Source organism: Rhagoletis zephyria, unplaced genomic scaffold (assembly GCF_001687245.7).
Source record: "Rhagoletis zephyria isolate East Lansing unplaced genomic scaffold, Rhagoletis_zephyria_1.1 Rzeph_scaffold_03684, whole genome shotgun sequence".
NCBI classification, from domain to species: domain Eukaryota; kingdom Metazoa; phylum Arthropoda; class Insecta; order Diptera; family Tephritidae; genus Rhagoletis; species Rhagoletis zephyria.
Window position 1 is genome coordinate 5897 of NW_016160767.1, and position 23684 is coordinate 29580.

The 23684-nt window shown below is 40.6% G+C and overlaps 1 protein-coding gene across 1 annotated transcript; it reads left to right on the forward strand.

Moving 5' to 3' along the window:
* Positions 1 to 1294: 1294 nt before the first annotated feature.
* Positions 1295 to 11116, forward strand: LOC108369460 (uncharacterized). Its single transcript, XM_017624564.1, has 2 exons — positions 1295 to 1512; positions 9938 to 11116. Exon 2 carries the CDS (start codon positions 9941 to 9943, stop codon positions 11114 to 11116), a length of 1176 nt encoding a protein of 391 aa, XP_017480053.1. The 5' UTR covers positions 1295 to 1512; positions 9938 to 9940.
* The last annotated feature ends 12568 nt before the right edge of the window (positions 11117 to 23684 follow it).

A 23684-nucleotide genomic window follows, 5' to 3' on the forward strand; every position in this document is an offset into this window, starting at 1 on the left:
AAAATCTCTAGTTCTGAACTGGTGCGCTTCTAGTACATTTAGACCCAGTACTGGTTCGCGATAAATCTCTTTTGCATGCAAGCAACTGGCGAATTTAACATGGCGATGTCCTAGGAAGTGTCAATTACCCCCCGCTGCATCCCTTTTTCGATAGTTCCGAACTAGTCCTAAATTCTATAGTTTCGAACCAGTTCTAAAATCGACAGACGAAAGAAAAAAGTATCATGATTTTAAAAATCTTTTTGGTTCTTCCGTGTGTGCGATTTTAAGTTATTTTGGAAGAAATGTGTTTTCAATTTGAAATTAAATTTGTTTGAATGATTGTAAGAAATGTACGTTTAGATACCTTGAGCTGTAGCTGAGTTTGCAGAGGTGCTCGCTGTTATTTCTTAGATTCCAGACTGTCCCAAGATGTTGATATGTTAACACAAATTTTAGCTATGAAAAAGCATCTGCGAAGCACAGAATATCTATGTAAGTAAATGCATCCCTTTTTCGATAGTCCTGAACTGGTTCGTTCTGCATCCCTTTTTCTATAGTTCCGAACTATTTCTAAATTCGTTACTTTAGATATAGATTTCTAGTGAAAAAAACTGAAAAATATTAGTTGTTTAAAAGTACCACTTTTCGCCGATTTTGGATTGCTGGGGATCTAGTTCCTATCGGACTATTTCGTTTTTGGCGATAAAGACCTAGTACGGAACTAGAAAATTGATTCACTAGTCCGCGGTTTCCCTACAGGGCAGTTGCCGTAGTGAAATCCGTCAGAGTAAAAACAATTGCGGCGCACGACGGCTTCCGTCAGTTGTCATTTTGATTTGAAAATTTTCATTAAAATTAAAAATTTTTTCGTTTTTTTGTGACAATGATAAAAATTATTACAATCAACACTCAATCAACATGGTTCCGTCCCCGCTGGGCGGTAAAAATATAAATAAATTTAAATCAACCGAACAACGTCCGTGGTAAAAACGCTGCCGCCGCAATTATGGACCATTCCATATGCCTTTGTGAGTTTTAATTTTGACAGCGGTTAACCGTCGACCGCTTTACCGTGGTCCGCTGCAATTCTGGGTAGAGGTTTAATCGTGTAAAATGGGTGCAATTTAGATAGCGAAAAAGCTGAGTATTTTCATTGGAAAGGCGTAGCTGTAAGGATGCCGTTAGTGAATCTAGATACGGTTTTATTATATTATTATGTTCATCGACTACTAATACCACTTTGTGTTCTTTCTTTTGCGGAAAACAAACCGGCACAACTGGTTCCAATCGTTGTGGCGATTAACACTGGTCCTTCGTCGCCATCCAAGTAAAAACTTATTCTTCACCAGCACCAAATTGATCGCCAACCACTGAGCTCTTAAGAACAAAGAAGCATTGAATTTGTTACGGAAGACGTATCTTTGAGGAGAAAAAGTGACCACAAACCTCTGGATAACTTGTGCGCACATCCATACACATACGAGCCATCTGTACACACAAAAGAAAACTTCTTCTATTAAGATTTTAAAGGTACGTGGTTTAAAATTTAACTGCACTTTATTCATATTGTGAAACTTGATGCCAAAATAAGTGATTGTGAGAAAAGAAAAAAAAAAATTAGTAGATTTAATTAAACAAAATACATCGAAACGCGAGTGATTTGTAAAAAACGTTGAAGTTTAAGGGCAACAGAAGTCCTTCGAGTGACACTCACACGCACATACATAAGTGGCCTCCACAGGCATTTCAATAAAGAACTTCAGTGATTGTTGTTGGTTATTTTATTTCTTCTGAATTTGCGTGATTTTAATTTGCAAGACGTTTGCTTTTCGGTGATTAGTTTAATCATTTTAATTTATTAATCACATTTTCTGTGTGACTTGCACCTTTCCCGCCGAAGTTTGCCAACAACAACACTGCACGGTTTTCGGTTTTCATAACCAAACTTTTCACTGCACTCAACCTTGTGAACTTACAATATTTCACCCTTTTGTACGAACGAATTCCACAAAATCACTTTCGCGTTTGCGTTAAATACAAAAATTATATTTTGGCACCATTTCGAAAAATAATTGCTGTGTACGGTTTTATATATTAGCTATTCGTTTTACATATGTACATACACATATATGCACATTAAGCGGATACATACATTTATACATATAAAGATTTTTTTACCATTTGGTTGGCGAGCAATATCTTATATCAGTTTATACCTTTGAATCGTTTGAATAAACATATAAATATCACTTATTTATACATTTTTGAGAAAAATTAAACACGTTCGTTTATTAATTCCTGGCTAAATTGCTGGTTACCTTGGTGGGCAGTTCTGCTTTATCATAGCACTGATAAATTGGGTCAGATTAACAGAGGTTTTTGCGTTGTGTTATACATACATATATTAATATTTCAAGTTCGGCATACGTTGAGCTGTTTACCGGTGATATACTTCTGAAAGTTTTGTGAGGTGGTAATTACGCAGATAAAATAAAATCAAAATGGAGACATACATCCGCTTAGCCGATTCGGTCATTGAATTTGAAACAGATTTTCTAAGCACTCCCACAAGCGAGCATACCAAACATTCGCTGAGAATCCAGCAAAGCGAGCTTAGCGTCATGTGGGAGAAAGCCAAAGTTTTATTTGACGAACTCCTGGCAGCAGAAACGACTACTGCCAAGGATCTTAGTACGATACGAAAGAAAAATAAAACTTGCTACGCGGCTTTTGTGCGGTGTATGACGAAAATTAATGAATATTCGGAAAAGCTGGAAAAGTCAGAAAAGGAAAGTGAAGATATGTCACCAGCGTCGCATAGTTTACATCTTCCACCGTGCGATATTGACGTTTTTAAAGGTGACTATCTGTCATGGCCAACTTTTCGTGATATGTTCACGGCCATTTATATTCTGAATAAGCGAATTACACCCATACAAAAACTTTATTACCTCAATCAGAAAACGCAGGGTGAAGCCAGGGAAATCGTAAAGAAGTGTGACTTAACAAATGAAGGCTTTGACATAGCCTGGAAAAATCTTTGCGATAGATACGAGAATAAAAGGATCCTCGTGAATACTCAGTTGAAGATTCTTTTCAACTTGAGTACGGTCGAAATCGAATGCGGGAGTTCAATCAAAAGGTTGCAAAGGGATATCAATAATTGTATATCCTCCCTAGAAAGTCACAAAATTGACATTTCCAACTGGGATCCTATTATTACGTACCTGTGCTCCACTAAATTACCTGAAGAAACCCTTTCTCTGTGGGAACAATCGGTTGAAAATAAAACAGAGATTTCGAAGTGGATAGATATGGACCGATTCCTTTCAAGTAGGTTCCAAACATTAGAATCGGTATCAGGTTTAAGAGGAATCAAGACTTCAAAGACACCGAAAGTGCCAAGTCACAAGCATTCCTCTGAATCTTCTCATAAGAAACTTGGCGTTTTTCAAACTAGTGTCGCCAAACACAAGTGCAAAATGTGCCAAAGCAACGAGCATAGAATACATATGTGCCCCAAATTTCTAAAGATGTCTGTAGCTGATAGAATATCTTTTGTAAAAACAAACAATAGCTGTTTTAACTGTCTGTCTTTCGGACATTCGGTGTCGAAATGCACGAGTTCTTACAATTGCGCCAATTGCCATTCTCGACACCATACGCTCCTACACAATCAGACAGCACCGCCTAAAACAGCTATCAGGGAAAATACTTCAAATCCTGCAGACAACTTGCCATCGACATCCAGGCAAGCACAACAACGTAACCAAGCCTCAAAAGGTAAAGCTAAGCCTGTAAAAAACGTGCAATCACATCACGCGAATACATGCAAAGGTGTTTTACTCGGCACAGCGCGAGTAAATATTCATTTTAATGGCACAGACTTCGCTGCCAGAGCATTAATTGATTCTGGCTCTGAGTGTTCCTTCATAACGGAGAGGCTCAGACGCAGAATCAATTTGCCAACTAAGAAGATGTTGGCACAAGTTTCGGGTATCAACAAGACGGTTTCAGCTCAAGTGAAAGAAGCGTGTTCAATCCAACTGCGGTCACCCGTTGACCCACTTATCTCGATTGATGCCCTAGTCCTTGTTCTTCCAAATCTTACAGGAAATCTGCCGACGTGTGATGTCAGCGCACTCACACAACAAGCGTTTCCTGATCTGATCTTGGCAGACAAAAGATTTTTTGTGAATGAACAAGTCGATCTTGTTCTTGGAGGAGACATATATCCCCAAATCATTCTAGGTGGAATAAAAAAGAATATTTTGAATACTCTTTTAGCACAAGAAACAGTTTTCGGTTGGATACTGACTGGTCGTGCTGATGCAGCCAGCCCAACCAACACCAATCGTGTTTCTTTTTATAACGAGGTTGCCCTTGATAAGCAGCTAAGCGCCTTCTGGGAGATAGAAGATTTTCCAAAAAACAAGACACTAACTTTAGAGGACACACAATGCGAGGAGCTGTACAAGCGGACAACAAACCGGAGCCAAGATGGAAGGTACATTGTTTCACTCCCTTTCAAAGCTGAGTACCCAGCTGAAATTCAACTGGGCCCTTCACTGAAACGAGCATGCTCTCAATTTTACAAAAATGAGACAAGACTTACGAAAAACCCAAATCTACAAAAGGAATATAACCGAGTTTTAGTGGAGTACGAAACCATGGGACACATGTGTAAAGTCAACGCTCCTCAGTCGGCGGATGCGGTGGATAACTATTATTTACCGCACCATGCGGTGGTGAAAGAAGAGAGCACATCAACAAAAGTTAGAGTAGTTTTTAATGCGTCGTCTTGTTCGGCTAATGGAGTTAGTTTGAACGATGTACTTCTCCCTGGGCCAGTGCTTCAATCTGATCTACCGATTTTGATTCTCCGCTGGAGACTTTTCAAGTACGTCTTCAATAGCGATATTGAGAAGATGTACAGGCAAATCCTTGTAGATGAAACCCAAACAAAGTATCAGAGAATAGTTTTTCGCAAAAGTTCAAATGATGCAATAGGTCTTTATGAATTAAGGACGGTTACTTTCGGTATAAACTGTGCTCCTTATCTTGCGATAAGGACATTGCTTCAACTCGCGGAAGACTCTGAAAATCTCTACCCTACAGCCTCAAATATTTTACGTAAAAATATGTATGTCGACGACGTTCTAGCTGGAGGACATACCTTAGACTCTGCGATCAAAGCTAGGGATGAGATTTCAGCAGTCCTTAAGTCAGCCGGTTTTCCTCTGAGAAAATGGACTTCAAATAGTAACAAAATCTTGCAAGGTATACCAAAACAAGATCTACTGAATGAGGATTTCCTAGAGTTTGAAGATACTAGTAGCGTCAAAGCACTGGGCATAAGGTGGAATGCTCATTCCGACCAATTCTACTTTATAGCAAAATCGATAGAAGATAACGTGAACCCAACAAAGAGAGCAATCTTGTCAGCTATTGCTAAACTCTTCGACCCATTAGGTTGGTTAGCCCCCATAATAATTGTAGCGAAAATCTTAATGCAAAATATATGGTTAGAGGGTACCGACTGGGACGAGGAAGTTTCTTCTATAACTTTGGAAAGCTGGCGAAATTTTACAAAAAATTACGGCGAAATCGATAACATAAGGATACCTCGTTGGGTATCTTTCTCGCCAAAGAGAAAGGTGGAAATTCATGGATTCTGCGATGCGTCCGAGAAAGCATACGCTGCCGCGGTTTATCTACGTGTGGAGACAGAAGAGAAAGTACTTGTTAATCTGCTATTAGCGAAAACCAAAGTAGCTCCAGTCAAAACCATTTCACTACCTAGATTGGAACTTTGCGGGGCAGTTTTACTAGCAGAAATAGTCGAATCGGTGACCAAGAATCTAGAACTAGGCCACCTTAAGATAAACCTTTGGACTGATTCGACAATTGTGCTAGCATGGATTCGAAAGCCCCCTTGTTCGTGGGCAACTTTTGTTGCCCATCGAATTACAAAAATATTAGATAAGGTAGGAAACTCCAACTGGTGGCACGTCGACTCAGCTACAAATCCAGCAGACTTGGCAAGTAGAGGTGTAATAGCGCAAGACTTGGTCAAAAATTCGTTGTGGTGGAAGGGACCTTCTTGGCTTCAAGAAAATAGAGAAAATTGGCCAAGGCAAGAAACAGACTTCACTACCGATATTGAGGGAAAACGGGTGCACGCTCTTACAACAACAACGACCAATAGTACCAGTGATATTCTCGAACGTTTTTCAAGTTTGTCAAAAGCTGTGAGGGTGATATCTTATATAATAAGATTCTTTCAAAGAACCCATCCTAATACAAAAACTTCTTTTCAGGCGAATTCTTCTTTAATTTCGTCCGACGAAATTAAAATAACGACTACACGTCTGATAAAACTCGCTCAGAAGCAATATTATGGATGTGAAATCGCCAAACTAAAAGCTAGAGAATCCATCGAACCCAAAAGTGAAATACTTCCTCTGAATCCGCTGCTGGACAAGGATGATGTGCTGAGAACGGGTGGTCGTCTTGGTGCATCTCTTGATCTGGCATATAATGAGCGTCACCCCGTAATACTTCCATATAATTGCAGATTATCACGTCTTATTGTACAATTCATCCACGAAGTCTCTTTACACGGTGAAAACCAGTTAATGTTGCGCCTTGTACGAACGCAATACTGGATTCCACGAATAAAAACAATGATCCGGTCCACAATCCATAACTGCAAGATCTGTACTATCCATAAAAAGCGCTCGCAAAGCCAACTTATGGGGATTCTTCCCCAAGAACGAACAACATTCTCGCGAGCATTTACCAATACTGGAGTGGATTTTGCTGGACCCTTTGACATAAAGAGTTATCGTGGGCGAGGCTGCCGAATTTCAAAGGGTTATGTATGTCTTTTTGTCTGTTTCTCTACCAAGGCTATTCACTTAGAGGCCACAAGTGACTTGAGTACTCAATCTTTTCTAGGAGCGTTTTCTAGGTTCATAGCCAGACGAGGGTGCCCAAAAAATATCTATTCTGACAACGGGACAAACTTCGTCGGAGCATCACGGGCGCTACAAGTGGAACTTAAGGCTTTTCTATCCGACGCGCGGACACAGACGTTATCAAAATATGCCCATCAGGCATTAACTTGGCATTTCATACCTGCAGCAGCTCCGCACATGGGTGGTCTGTGGGAGGCAGGTGTAAAAAGTTTTAAAAGCCACTTTAAGAAGATAGCGTCAAATATGAAGTACACTTTCGAGGAGTTCAGCACACTTCTCTGTCGAATTGAGTCGTGCCTCAACTCTCGACCTCTAAGTCCAGCTTCAAATGAGCCATCTGACCTTGAGCCTTTAACTTCAGGTCATTTTCTGGTAGGCGGACATCTGTTAGCCCCACCAGAAATAGACGTGAACGAAAACGCTGCCTCAATTGTCAATCGGTGGCAGAAACTCAAGGCCTTGCATCAAAACTTCTGCAGGAGGTGGAAAACGGAGTATCTTTCTGAACTAAAAAGCGGATTAAGTGGAAGCATCCGAAATCAAACATGAAAGTGGGATATCTAGTAGTCATACGGGAAGATAATCTACCACCCAATGAATGGAGATTAGGTAGGGTGGTCAATTTGCGCCCAGGTTCTGACAACAGGGTTCGCGTAGTTGATATTATGACAGAAAAGGGCCAAGTGACAAGACCGCTTGTCGAGCTGGTATTACTACCACCCAACGAGGCTGATCAAACGGCATCCTCTACCTAAGCTACAAGCCAATATTAATACGAAGCCTGAACGATTTTCCCATGGATTCTCGAAGATTTATTAATTCCACTTCCATTAATTTCTAAGAATTCCACCTCTCAACCAAAAGCATCAACAGGGATTGGAATAAAAATTCCAACACACACACACACATATTCACATACATACAAGCTTGCTTCCCTTCCAGAAATTGTAGAAAAATTTGATCGCCTACAAACCAAAAACCATTTCTATCACCCTTTTCTTTTATTTTCTTAACAGATTAACGCGCAAGTTATCATTCCTTTCAAAATAAGTCTGTTGTTCCTAATGGCTGTATCGCTTTCGTATCATTCTTCACAGATATGTCGCACCGAATTAGTCACTTCCAACAGAAATACTACCAGGGTTAATCAATATATATAATTTACAACAACACGACGGCAAACTTACCAGTTCCAGCAAAGTTCAGTCAACTGCATAAGTGCAGCTCTGATGAAAAGTCTGTGTAACTTCCCAATCGTTAAAACGTTGCTAGAAATTCACACCGAACATGATACCTCATTTTTTAGATGAATGCAGCAGTTGCAAACGGCTCTTTAAATGAAATTGGTTAGCTGCCAACTTTTCGTTCAACTTTCGACTTAACTAAATAATCGCTTTTAAAGTTGAATCATGTAAATCCCAAACTTTGCCACTTCACTACGGCGTTGATTACGCCCCTTAAACACCCCGCACGATATATGCTAGTAGAGATCCCATTAAAATATAACTTTAGCTTCATTTTAACATTTTTATTGAATTTCACACTATTTTTTCCACACATTTGATATTTCACTAGCTTCAAGTACTCGAAGGCGAATTTTTTTGTGCTCATAAATACATATTCGTAAACTTTATTCTAAATGATAAGCTTTTCTTTAATATCATGAAATAACTACTTTATTTGTACACATCGGTATAAGAACGCGATGCGGTAGCGGCGTTGCAACGACATCACAATGCCCGTCACCCGGTCTACACATCGGTATTGTAATTCGCAGAAATCGACGATATGTATACTGGACTGGGCAAAGCAAATTGAATGTTGATCGCGAACCGTATGCAGTGAGCATTAACCGTGCCTTGCGGCCGACTCCACCGCCATCGGCCCACATAAGTATGAGGCGCAACCTCTGCCGTAGCACCTCAGCCCTTACGTGAGCAAAGAAGCAGTGGGGGAAAATCTGTCTACGACAACCATGAAAATCCATATTTTGAGACACTGCAGCCACAATAACTTTCAACGCATCACATCTTGCAATTCTAAACTGCCTTTTTTTCGTTCAATATATGAATTATAAATTTTGCTTTCAGTGTTTTTTATAAATTTTCATTCGTTATTAGTTTAATATGGTTGTATAAATTGTTCAATATGTTTTTTAAGTTTTGCTGTAGATTTTGGTATATAGGTTGTGCTTTCGTATTTGTTTTGCGCGCCACTGTTTTGCAGTTCTCTATTCCTGAAAAGAAAAGGAAATTCAAGAATTAATGGAAATTCAGTGAAAAAAAAAAAAAAACACTCAGACAATATACTTACGCAAGCAATTTACTCGAAACGTGGTTTGTGAATGACAGTCTGCCATTCACGGAAATAGTTTGTTATCGATAACATAAATAAACGAATTCGATACCTTTCAGAGTTACCTCGACCTTTATTATACCCCGGTTACACGTTCAATTTTCCTAAGGCTGGTGGCACACCTATTTGCGCAGATTGAAAGCGTATAAAGGACCTTGCATTTATTTTCATAAAGATAGAGTGGGAGAATAAATAATACGTAATTATTTTCATATAATTATTCATATATCTTTCATTTTCGCGAGTCATACTTAATGCAAGGCGACATTTCCATATGAGCAACAAAAAGTCAAATTATGATGGTTGGTTAATTTTAGATGCTATTTCCGAAACCACAGGGCACTATAAAGAAGATGTGACCAAACTATCTCAATCGTCCTCCATAATTTTCGTACAACCTCCATAGGAGGTAAACAGCTCACATGCCGAAGGCAACCCTGTTACACCTACCCACCAACCATTAAGCCATGATTGCACGTTCGTACCTATCAATCATAAAGGGGACTTAACACGGTTAAAAGGTTTACGATGACTAAAAATTTAGGTTTTATATTGCTCGCCATTCCAACGTAATTTTTATTCGCTTCGATCCCTAATGAAGTGGGAAACCATAATTTCAGGAGATGACTCGCTACACTACCATGCGTAAACAGGCTGAGGCAAGGAAATATGCGCTAACATGCAGGCTCTCTGGTAGCAAGCATCCGATTCGACTGTGCCCAGTGTTTCGGTCCAAATCGCCGGAGGATCGCCTTCGTGAAGTGTTAGTGCATCGGTACTGTACTAATTGCTTGTCCGGGATGCATCGTGCCGCTCATTGCACTCATCCGGGAACTTGTCGACGCTGTAAAGAGCAACACCATACAATGCTCCACATCGATCTACCAGGCGATGAACAACCGCGGGCCAGTCGCAATGACGCAGACGACAGCGATGCGATTTCGTTAGTCGCGTCCGAGACTGGAGCGGAAACAATTGCTTTCCGCCCGGACTTGGAGGAAGGGGAATTGCTAAGCGCTGGAGCGGAAACCAGTGCTTTCCGCCCAGACGAAGCGCCCGGAATGGAGTCAAATGCACTCCATCCGGATTCTGCGAGCGAGCTAGAGTTGGAACCCCAACATTTCGGACAGCTCTTACGATACCAGCCAAGAGAGAGCGGATTGGAAATTAGAACTTTCCAACCGCGATACTATACCTCATACCCCCAACCTCGACGACGAAGTAACCACCCACGGCATAAGCGTCGCAACGGGAGAGTGGAATCACACGCATTCCACCTCCCTAAAAGAACCGGATTTCGGTCTGGGCAAGATCACGCCCCAATGAATCCGATACAACAACTCACCGCAGTTGCGCCAACAGCCATCGTGAGGGTAGAAGCAGGAGGACGCTTGCACCTGGTAAGAGCTTTGATTGATCCGTGTGCCGCAACATCCATTATCGCAGACGACCTCGCGCGAGAGCTGAAGCTCAATTTAACGGCAGTCGGCAATCAACGAGGGTGTTTCATAAAACTACGCGGAAAATACGGAAATTCCACGACCATAACAATGCACGCGGTGGCCGTACGGAACCATCGGCAACAAACGCCTTTAAAAAGTCTCGATGCCACGGTCGTAGCACCATACAACAATATAAAGCTCGCCGATCCTCAGTTCCACATCGCAGCTCCCGTCCGCTTAGTGCTAGGTGCCGAAGTTTTCCCTAAGATGTTCTTAGGCGCCATTCCAGCGGGAACTCTCGGTGCGCTACTAGCGCAAAACACCATTTTCGGATGGGTACTGTCAGGCGCATGCTAAACACATTTTTGTATGACTTTATTTTTTATTTTTCCATGATGAATCAATAACTGAAAATTTTTCGTATATATATTTTGTTATATTTCATGAGTCAACTTTTTTTTCAAAATGAATTATTAAATGAAAATATATTATATAATATTATTAAAAGTGCAGTTGAATTTGAAACCCACGTCTTTTATTTTTAAACTTTCTTTCCTTATAGAAATTAGGTCCATAGATGAAGAACTGAATTGGAGAATCTAGATTTAACGTATTTTTTATCGTGTAACGTGGTATAGAGGTTGGATCACATGGTTCTTTGGATGTTGCTTATAGCAAGGGGGCCGGCATGTTTAGGCCTCCGCCTAAATAGATTAGAAAGAGGACACCCCTAATGTTTAACATTGCGTTAACATTGCCGCTGTTAACTTTCCCCTCGCTTTCTATTTGTTTCCGTTATTGGAATAGTACTACTTGAAAACATCTTGGCAGGCTACCGCCATTATAATAAAAAACTGTTCACTTACTTCTTTTGCGAGCATCCAGAGAAGAGGACGTGATCCAGCCACCATACTACAGGCGTATTCAAAGGTGGCGATTAACACTGATCCGGCTCGAAGGACCAGTGTTAATCGCCACAACGATTGGAACCAGTTGTGCCGATTTGTTTTCCGCAAAAGAAAGAACACAAAGTGGTATTAGTATTTTGATTAATTTAAATATGTGGATTTATTCATATAAAAATGTGCTGTGGATATATATATATATACAAATTGCTTTTGTAGATTACCTTTGAATACGCTGTAGTATGGTGGCTGGATCACGTCCTCTTCTCTGGATGCTTGCAAAAGAAGTAAGTGAACAGTTTTTTATTATAATGGCGGTAGCCTGCCAAGATGTTTTCAAGTAGTACTATTCCAGTAACGGAAACAAATAGAAAGCGAGGGGAAAGTTAACAGCGGCAATGTTAACGCAATGTTAAACATTAGGGGTGTCCTCTTTCTAATCTATTTAGGCGGAGGCCTAAACATCGACCGATGGCGGTTAATTCTGTTTTTTTTTTCTTGTTTGGCTGCTAAACGTGGTAGAGAAATTTCTACTCCTAGATCGGCTGTAATCAAACGAGATTTTTTAATTTACTCCGTAGTGACTCTTTCTGCATTCTTGCGATCATTCCAACATATTTTCAATATGTTGAACATCAAGTTATTGTCTTCACTTGCAAAATGTGTGCTGTAGATTCCAGCAACGTTGATTATTTAGCAATTGTTATTAAAGCAAAGATGAACATCCGCTTTGTTATAGCAGCACACAATTGATATGCAGACTTTCTTGTGAAAACGTTTCCCTGAATTTACAATTTTTCTAAATCTTCCACAACCTGAGGAACATTTTCTGATAGCCTTATATTTTTCCGACCATCTTGTTGCACACTAACATGGTATATTAGGAGCATAAATCTCGAGTGCCGTTGATTCGCGAATAAATTAAATGCTTAATGCTGTGCTTACTTCATTGTATCAACGATCAAAAACGCAGGGTTATATGGAAAGTGAATGCATAGGTATGAATTCGATTACGCATACAATTTTGTAATTTTTATTACTTAATTTTTGAAAATTTCTCCTTCATTATGTAGGTGTAGGGGGAGCAGCAAGGTTGACGTTCAAAAGCAAATGCGGAGACCGGAAGGCGGGGCCTACGGGTTATCTGATCGGCCCAAAAGTTTTGCCATAACTTGTTAATAGCATGAAGAACATATGTACCAAGTTTGAAAATGATAACTTTCTTTTTAGAATTTATGCCAAAAATATATATTCCGGCCAGTGTGCTATGGTACATAATTGTGACCCATGAGACCAAACAGCTGTGGTATATCTGCACAATAGGCGAAGTTGTTCCTTTGGGGAAGGGATTTGAAGGCATTGGATGGGACAGGAAGTTACTGGGAGGGATAGGAAGACATTCGAAGGAATTGGAAGGAATAGGAAGGCATTGGAAGGGATAGGCAGGCAATGGAAGGTACAGAAAGGCATTGGAAGGGATGAGAAGGCATTGGAAGGGATGATAAGGCACTGGAAGGGATAGAAAGGCATTGGAAGGGATAGGAACGCATTGGAAGGGATACGAAGGCATTGGGAGGGATAGTCAGGCAGTGGAAGGGACAAAAAGGCATTCGAAGGGATAGGAACTCATTGGAAGANTGAGAAGGCATTGGAAGGGATGATAAGGCACTGGAAGGGATAGAAAGGCAATGGAAGGGATAGGAACGCATTGGAAGGGATACGAAGGCATTGGGAGGGATAGTCAGGCAGTGGAAGGGACAAAAAGGCATTGGAAGGGATAGGAACTCATTGGAAGGGTTACGAGGGCATTGGAAGGGATAGCCAGGCAGTGGAAGGGGCAGAAAGGCATTGGAAGGGACAGGAATGCATTGGAAGTGATACGAACGCATTGGAAGGGATAGTCAGGCAGTGGAAGGGACAGAAAGGCATTGGAAGGGATAGGAACGCATTGGAAGGCATAGGAAGGCAGTAGAAGGGATAGGAATGCATAGGAAGGGATACAAAGGCATTGGAAGGAATAGGATGGCAGTGGAATGGATAGAAAGGCATTGGAAGGGATAGGAACGCATTGGAAGGGATACAAAGGCATTGGAACGGCTTAGGAAGTGATAGAAAGGCATTGGAAGGGATAGAAACGCATTGGAAGGGATACGAAGGCATTGGAGGGGATAGGAACGCATTGGAAGGGATACGCATTGGGAGGGATAGGTAGGCTGTGGAAGGTATAGAAAGGCAGTGGAAGGGATGATAAGGCATTGGAACGTATAGAAAGGCATTGAAAGAGATAGAAATGTATTGGAGGGGATAGTCAGGCAGTGGAAGGGACACGAAAGCACTGGAAGGGATCAGAAAGCATTGAAAGGGATAGAAACGCACTGGAAGCGATAAGAAAGCATTGGAAGGGATAGGAAGGTAGTGGGAGGTATAGAAATGTGTTCTAAGAGATGAGAAGGTNGAAGGGACACGAAAGCACTGGAAGGGATCAGAAAGCATTGAAAGGGATAGGAACGCACTGGAAGCGATAAGAAAGCATTGGAAGGGATAGGAAGGTAGTGGGAGGTATAGAAATGTGTTCTAAGAGATGAGAAGGCTATGGTAGGGATAGGAACGCATTGAAAGGGATACGAAGGCATTGGGAGGGATAGGAAAGCAGTGAAAGGTACACAAAGGCATTGGAAGGAATAGAAAGGCATTGCAAGGAATAGGAACACATTGGAAGGGATAGGAAGGCATTGGAAGGAATAAGAAGGCATTGAAAGGGATAAGAAGGCATTGAAAGGGATAGGAACGCACTGTAAGGGATCAGAAGGCATTGAAAGGGATAGGAACGCACTGGAAGCCATAAGCAAGCATTGGAAGGGATAGAAAGGTAGTGGGAGGTATAGAAAAGTGTTCTAAGAGATGAGAAGGCTATGGTAGGGATAGGAACGCATTGAAAGGGATACGAAGGCATTGGGAGGGAGAGGAAAGCAGTGAAAGGTACACAAAGGCATTGGAAGGAATAGAAATGCATTGCAAGGAATAGGAACACATTGGAAGGGATAGGAAGGCATTGGAAGGAATAAGAAGGTATTGAAAGGGATAAGAAGGCATTGGAAGGGATAGGATGGTAGTGGGAGGTATAGAAAGGCATTTTAAGAGAGGAGAAGGCATTGGTAGGGATAGGAACGCATAGGAAGGGATGGGGATAAGCAGGCAGTGGAAGATACAGAAAGGCATTGGAAGGTATGAGAAGGCATTGGAAGGGATAGAAAGGAATTGGAAAGGATAGGAACCCATTGAAAGGGATACGAAAGCATTGGAAGCGATAGGAAGGCAGTGGAGTTATAGAAAGGCAATGGAAGTGATAGGAAGGCACTGGAAGGGATACGAAAGCATTGGAAGGGATAGGAAGTCAGTGGAAGGGATAGGAACACATTGGAAGGGAACGAAGGCATTGAAAGGCATAGAAAGGCATAGGAACGCAAGGTGATTGATAAGAAGGCATTGAAAGAGATAGAAAGGCATTGAAAGGAATAGGAACATATTTGAAGGAACACGAACGCATTGGAAGGGTTAGGAAGGCAGCAGAAGGTATAGAAAGGCATTGGAAGGGATGAGAAGGCATTGGACGGGATGCGAAGCTATTGGAAGACATTGGAAAGGATAGGAACGCATTGGAAGGGATAAGAAGGAATTCGAAGGGGTAGGAAAGCATTGGAAGTGATAGGAAGGTTCTGGAAGGGATAGGAACGCATTGGAAAGGATTGGAAAGCAGTGGAAGGAACACAAAGGCATTGTAAGGGATGGGAAGGCATTGGAAGGGCATAGGAAGAGACGGGAAGGCATTGGAAGGGATAGGATGGTACTGAAAGGGATAGGACGGCATTGGAAGGGATAGGAAGGCATTTAAAGGGATTATAAGGCATTGGTTTATCACATCTTACCAATAGTTCAATAATTTTCGAAAAATTAGCTTTTGAAAATATTGAAAATTCGACTTTTATCACCCCCTTGCACCGCCCGCCCCTTTTAATTTGCAGCAAAACAAAATTCAGCAAAATCAAGAATAAGGAGCGAGCCACGCCCACTTTTTCTCTTTTTCTAGCACATCGGGCCCTATACTTTACTTTTACCAAAATCAAAGACATTTGTACTGACATTTTTGTGAATATTTTCTTTTTTGTGCCATAGAAAAGATAAAAATTAGTTAAAACTTCTAAAAAAATCATTGTTCGCTTAATTGTGCACCCTTTTACATTTCACAGTTCAATTTAGGTTGAAAAGTATGCTCGTAAAAGATCCAAATTGCTCCTATTCACTGCATTACCGACACTTTCCAGTAATTTAGGATTTTTCTCTATTTAGGAAGCAATTTAGACGTACTCGCACACAGCCTTAGTGTCAATTACACCCAGCATCATGCAAAGAGTTACTAGTAAAAATTTATCCAGTAACAATCCAATATTACTTGCAAGTTTAGCTGTAATGTTTGCTCTCTCAATTTTCCCTACTTTGCTATTTTCTTGGATAATGTCTAAAATAACATAAGTGCATCATTAGATTTCCTACCCATAAAAAGAAAAGAAAATATATATCTACGATCTACTACTTGTCAAATGCATGCAAAGCAATGGATATTCGCTACGATCCTTTATCAATTATTGGCCTCAGATTAGAATGGGACAACCTCTGAGACACTACCTTTCCGATGCAAATTATCGAAATCGGTTGACGTGGTCCAAAGTTATGCGGCAATATACATAAAAAAAAAGTGGAAGTCGGTTAACAAAAATTTACTCGCTTTTCAGAATTCCCGAGAAACTCTACATAGAAATTGGAAAGGGGCGTCTGGAGAACAAAACCCAAACTAAAATTTGTGATACAGTGTAATTAATGACATTTGTTTTTTTTTTTAATAAAAATGAGAAGCTCCTTAAATAGTAGAAGTTATTTTGACGGAATACCATTGAAAATAGGGGAATTTTTCCAGGAATTCCCCCAAATTATTAGCCTTAATAGAGTTGCCATCCCTGCCTTTGCAATGGAGCGCTCTCGTACTCTTTCACATCTGGAATAGTATTTTTTCATTTTGTGCAATCCGTACATCCTGGAAGACTTTGAGAATGCCCCTATTATGTAGAGGAGCACGGGTACATCTACGCGTAGACATACATCTACAACAATATTATTGATGCAAGTAGATATGAAAGAAGTGAATGCACTAAAATTNAATTTAGGATTTTTCTCTATTTAGGAAGCAATTTAGACGTACTCGCACACAGCCTTAGTGTCAATTACACCCAGCATCATGCAAAGAGTTACTAGTAAAAATTTATCCAGTAACAATCCAATATTACTTGCAAGTTTAGCTGTAATGTTTGCTCTCTCAATTTTCCCTACTTTGCTATTTTCTTGGATAATGTCTAAAATAACATAAGTGCATCATTAGATTTCCTACCCATAAAAAGAAAAGAAAATATATATCTACGATCTACTACTTGTCAAATGCATGCAAAGCAATGGATATTCGCTACGATCCTTTATCAATTATTGGCCTCAGATTAGAATGGGACAACCTCTGAGACACTACCTTTCCGATGCAAATTATCGAAATCGGTTGACGTGGTCCAAAGTTATGCGGCAATATACATAAAAAAAAAGTGGAAGTCGGTTAACAAAAATTTACTCGCTTTTCAGAATTCCCGAGAAACTCTACATAGAAATTGGAAAGGGGCGTCTGGAGAACAAAACCCAAACTAAAATTTGTGATACAGTGTAATTAATGACATTTGTTTTTTTTTTTAATAAAAATGAGAAGCTCCTTAAATAGTAGAAGTTATTTTGACGGAATACCATTGAAAATAGGGGAATTTTTCCAGGAATTCCCCCAAATTATTAGCCTTAATAGAGTTGCCATCCCTGCCTTTGCAATGGAGCGCTCTCGTACTCTTTCACATCTGGAATAGTATTTTTTCATTTTGTGCAATCCGTACATCCTGGAAGACTTTGAGAATGCCCCTATTATGTAGAGGAGCACGGGTACATCTACGCGTAGACATACATCTACAACAATATTATTGATGCAAGTAGATATGAAAGAAGTGAATGCACTAAAATTGCCGAGAGAATTGCAAATTTCACCAAAAAGTTGGCCTCGAAATGGAGAGAGAACCATCGAGTTCGAAAGAACTTTGAAAAAAACAACGAGGAATGGTTAGATGGCAAACTTATATTGGTGGACCCATGGGCGTAGCCAGGTAGGGGCAGGGGGGCCCGGGCCCCCCCCCTAAATTTCAAATTTTTGCCTAGATATTCAAAAATACTACCACGAAATGCTTGCTTGATAATTTCGGCCCCCCCTAAATTTCAAGGTTTTTCCTATATATATACTGTATAACAAATTATACTCCCAACGCTAACTAAATAATTAGTAAATTTATTTGAAAAGTAGATATGTGGATCATCCGGTTCTGTATCAAGTTATTATCTCTAACTTCAAAGCACTTCCATTTTAAAAGGGTAAAAACCTGGCTGCAGTCGACAATGAGCAAAAATTGATTGAACGGAAACTATAAATAAATTTATAGTTCAATTGTTTATTACTTTGTCTTTAGGTTTGTGTCTTTACTAAGCGGTTGGGTGAACAGCCAAGACGTTTACTTCTAAAGTGTGACAAAACAAAATCAAGTAATATATTTAGCATAAATAAATATACCAGCCTAAAAAATCTGCGTACTCAAAATGTTCAATACGCCCTCATACTTATACATACATACATATGTATGTATATCATTTAACGTTTTGTCCGGGTTTGTGGTTTATTATACAGGTATGTAGAGCGAATTTAAAAAAATTCATCAGGGTTTAGTTGAGATATTCGTTTTTGGCCACTATGTTTTGTACATTTCCCAGTACTGCAAAGCTTTTGACGGCCATTCACCTGGGAGTGGCCAGAAGTGATTCGTGTGCTTACGGTTCAAATCGCAGCTAACTACGTCCGGATATTTATATCCATGAATACTCTGGGTAGCGACCGAACGCTAGTTTGGGAGCGAGGTAAAGTGGGAGGGCGTAACACCCCGCGTGCGCTGGGGATTAATCGGGATGGTGCCTCTGCCCGGCTGGTTGAAGTCCTAGGGAAAATAAAGGCTGACATCAGCTCCATCCACGAAATGCGATGGACGGGGCGAGGAAGGTAAGCGTGAGCCTTGCGACGTCTACTACAGTTGCCACGTAAAGGAGTGCAATTCGGTGTTGGATTTGTGGTGGGAGAGAGACCGGCGTTCACTCTAGTGGACGAAAGTCTAGCCACAATCCGCATCAAAGCGAGATTCTTCAACATCTCATTCACATGTGCCAATGCCCCGATGGAAGAGAAGGACGAGGCATCCAAGGCTCTCTTAGCTTAGAGCGTACATATTAGCGCTGCCCCCGACACGTATAAAAATCGTGCTTGGCCATTTAAATGCCAAGGTGGGCAACGAAGGGATCTTTGGTGCCAGTGTCGAAAAAATCAGCCTCCACATAGAAACGGCGGGCTGAGGATGATCCACTTCGCCGGGGCCCGAAGCTTGGCAGTATGTATTACTGGGTTCTAGCATAAAAACATCCATCAAGCTATTCTCATTTTCGTTGTTGGTGTTTCCGACAGGGTAGGAGTGTGATGTATTGTGGAACGATTTTCCGTCGTCCCTTGTCAAATTTGGTTTGGAGACAAACCGGTTTCGGCGTTGTTCCATCTTCAGTGTCATTTTTCGTTCTCTCAAGCTACATGGATGTCTCCACATCGAAAAACGGGAAACCAAATCGAGCATGTTGTGATAGACGGAAGACATGCTTCCATGTTTTAGATGTACATACGTACACTCCGAGGGCCAAACATCGACTCGCACTACTATATTGATGCATCCAATATACGACCTAACCTCGGAGAAGCAAAAAAAGGGCCCCCAACAATGCAGGGAAAGTTCAACGTCGAAAAGCTGCAATCAAAACAGACGGCCGATGGATTCGGCGCTCGACCCTCACACCTGCTGTGAGAGAGCACTCTTCAACAAACCGACTTGCGCGAGCAGTGGAACCACATTTCCCGCTAATTACTGGTACGATCACGAGTGTGAGAAAATGCTTGAAATGCTGTCCGACAGAAAAAACACCCGAAATTTTTAGCAGAGAGTTGAGCGACTTACGGAAGGTTTCAAGACTCTTGTATGAACAACCATGGCGACCTAGTGACCGATGTCCAGAACGTACTCAGATTATGGAGGGAACACTTTTCGACCCTTTTGAATGGCGGAAGCACTTCGAGGTCCCAGTCGATGACGATGGAGTCGATATCCCAGCGCCTGACTATGAAGAAAAGTGCCAAAGCTGTTTGAGCTGACGGCCTGTCAGCTGAGCTATTTAATTACGATGGCAAGGAGGTAATAAGGTGCATGCCCGACGACTGGAATTCAAGTGCGCTCTGCCCAATCCACAAGAAAGGCGACCCCGCCATGCGTACCAACTACCGCGGGATCAGCCTTCTAAGCATAGGTTGCAAGGTCTTATCGAATGTATTGTCTACCATAGACCAGGTATTCACAGTACGCCGAATCTTGGAAAAGACCCGCGAGAAAATGATCCGCACTCACCACCTATTTGTCGACTTTAAAGCCGCTTTCGACAGTACTTAAAGGTATATGCCGCTATGTCTGTCATACGCCTGTGAAAAATGACGTTGAGTAATACCACCAGCTCTGCTCTGTTGCCTTTCGCCACCAGACGGGGTTTCAGACAGGGCGGCTCTCTTTCATGTGGCTTCTTTAATCTGATGTTGGAGAAGATAATAAGATCTTCAGAACTGAACCGCTTAGGAACAATTTACTACAAGAGCGTACAATTGCTGGCTTATGCCGATGACACTGACATCATCGGTAAGAAAAACCGCGAAGTCTGTCCTGACTTTTCCAAGTTGGACAAGGAAGCAAAGCGAATGGGTCTGGTGGTAAACGACGACAAGACGAAGTATCTCCTGTCATCAAACAAACAATCAGCACATTCGCGCCTGGCACCCACGTCACTTTTGACAGTTATAATTTCGAGGAAGTAGAGAATTTCGTTTACTTGGGAACCAGCATTAACACCTGTAATAATGTCAGCATGGAAATCCAACGCAGAATCGCTCTTGCCAACAAGTGCTGCTTTGGACTGAGTAGGCAATTCAGGAGTAAAGTCCTCTCTCGACGTACGAAAACCACTCTATAAATCACTCATCATGCCCGTGCTGGTATGTGGCGTATTAAAATACAGCGGCTCAACTGGCTTGATCATGTCGTTCGAATGGACACCGACGCCCCAGCTCTGAAAGTATTCTGGCTTCACTTGGCATTTCTAATAGGCGTCAGTTGGTCAAAATCGCTTTGGCGGTTACAGCGCCAAAAAGGAAGAAGAGGAAGAGAATAGATCTATAACCTTATCAGTCACACAGTGTTATAATCCCGACGAAATCCTTGACGGTGGTACCGGGAGGGGAACGGTACATGACGGTAGGAATTTTAGTTTGGGTTAAAGTCTCACACGGAAGGGGTTAGGCTTTCGATGCTTCCTCCTCGTAAAATAAACATGCTCAGTAAAAAGTTAACAATTTAAATCGACGAATAGTTTTATATCAACTTTTGTGAACTTCTGTTTATTTGTTTTTTGTACAACATATTTACCTTTATTGGTTACAATAATTTTAAGCTATAATAAAAAAAATTTTAGTACATAAGTAAGTTATTGGTTTTGAATTTTTTATTTTGTATGGGCTCCCCCCTAAATTTCGTTCTGGCTACGCCCATGGGTGGACCTCAACGCAAAAGGTGGGCGACCCGAAATGGAGTTTGCAGAGTGTCAGGAAAAAACAAAGAAGAAAAAAATTTCTGACATCGCTAAAGAAATTCCGTGCGATGAGCTTGTATCCGCCGCCAGTACCAGTTTGTATAATTCTGGCAAGCGAACTGCATCTAAGATGCTATGTTTATTAAACTCTGATGAAAGTTTGCCCAAAAGATTTAAATCTGTTACTCAATCCGATGATAACCAACCCATCAAATACACACCAGAGGAAGCCTTAGCCCTATATATTGATAGCGGTTACACGAGAAAAGTTTATATGGACTTGCAAAAAGGCACCACAAAGCGGAATGCAAATGTATTTCCTACGTATGATGTTCTACTGTCTGCAAAAAAACTCTGCTACCCTAATGGCCTACAAGTTAATGACCGTTCGTTCGAGGTACCTTTGCAAAGCTTGATTGATCACACAGTGTTCCGAATATTTGATGCGCATTCCCAGGATTTTCCAAGCACAGATAATAACATTCAAAACATAACGGCCATATACAAGTGGTGTTGTGATGGAAGTAGTGGCCACGCAACTTATCGCCAAAATTTTAATGATTTAGACGCTTGTATGATCGATCAACATTTGTTTGCGGTGTGCTTGGTACCATTACAAATAGTTCTTCGATCAACAATTCTTTGGAGAAATATGAAAATATCATCCACTCGTTATTGCAGGCCATTAAAATTGAATTGTGAAAAAGAAACAGCAGACTTGGTCCGTAACGAGGTAAAAAATATTAAAAGGCAAATAGCCGAAATACAGCCCACGAAAGTGGAAGCATATGAAGTACACCATCACTTTCATACGACCATGATAGACGGCAAGATATTCAGTATTATGGCAGAATCATCATCCTTAGTATGTGGAATATGTGGTACAACACCAAAAAATATGAACGATCTGAATGCCATAAAAATCTGCCGTGCAAACAAAACCTGTATGAATTTGGCTTATCAACGCTCCACGCTTGGATTCGTTTTCTCGACTGCATTCTGAATATTGGCCACAGAATTATAATAAAAAATTGGCAAGTTCGCAGTGCCGATAAGCCGGCAGTAGGTAAACGAAGACAGGAAATACAGGAGAATTTGCGAAGGGAAATGGGTATATAGGTTGATGTTCCCAAACCTTGCTCGGGCAATACCAATAGCGGCAACACAGCCAGGAGATTTTTGCAAGAACCGCAATTGGCTGGAAAAATAACTGGAGTAAGCGTTTTGCTGATACATAGATTCAGCGTTATTTTACGGACAATATGAAATTGATACTAATGCCTTTCAGCAGTATGCGTATGGTACAGCAACCATATTTGTCGATTTATACCCATGGTTCTATATGCCTACATCTGTTCACAAAATCTTACTTCATGGCGCAGAAATCATAAGACATGTTTCCCTACCTATAGGAATGATGTCGGACGAAGCTCTCGAGGCCAGAAACAAAGATCTAAGAAACTTTCGGTTGTGCCACACTCGAAAAAACTCGCGCGAAAACACTATGAAAGACTTGGCACATTAACTCTTTATTTCATCTGACCCGCTTATCACCATGCTATCCAAAGGTTCAGTTCCATCTTCGAAAAAGGTTGTGGTGATTGATAAAGACGTTATCAGGCTTCTCTTAAATAAAGATGTCGAAGAAGATGATCAGATTTCAGCTCATCAGATTCTGAATAATGTTTAAACTGCATATTTTTAAAAAACGAATAAAAAAAGATTTAACCCAAAATAACATTTTTCTTTTATTAGGTTTTATTTGTGCAATATCAATTTATCAAATATAATAAATTTTTTNAAACTGCATATTTTTAAAAAACGAATAAAAAAAGATTTAACCCAAAATAAAATTTTTCTTTTATTAGGTTTTATTTGTGCAATATCAATTTATCAAATATAATAAATTTTTTAGCAAAAGTAATTTTTATTTGAAATTTATAAATAAATTTCTGCTAGATCGACCAAATCGCCTACATGTATATGCAAGGGAAAAATTAATTTTAGGTGTTTCTTTTGAAATAAGTTAGTTATCCGATTCATACCAAATTTTGCAAATATGTTTATATAAAGTCCTCAAAAATTTAAAAAGAAATAAATTTATGAAAACTGGTGGGCAAATGTCTTTAATTCTTGCCAAACCGGCCAGATATCGAGTAGGGCAGTTAAAAAAAAAA

Bases quoted from the DNA above. Each gene is read 5' to 3' on its own strand.
- LOC108369460 (XM_017624564.1), top strand. From the start codon at position 9,941: ATGACTCGCTACACTACCATGCGTAAACAGGCTGAGGCAAGGAAATAT.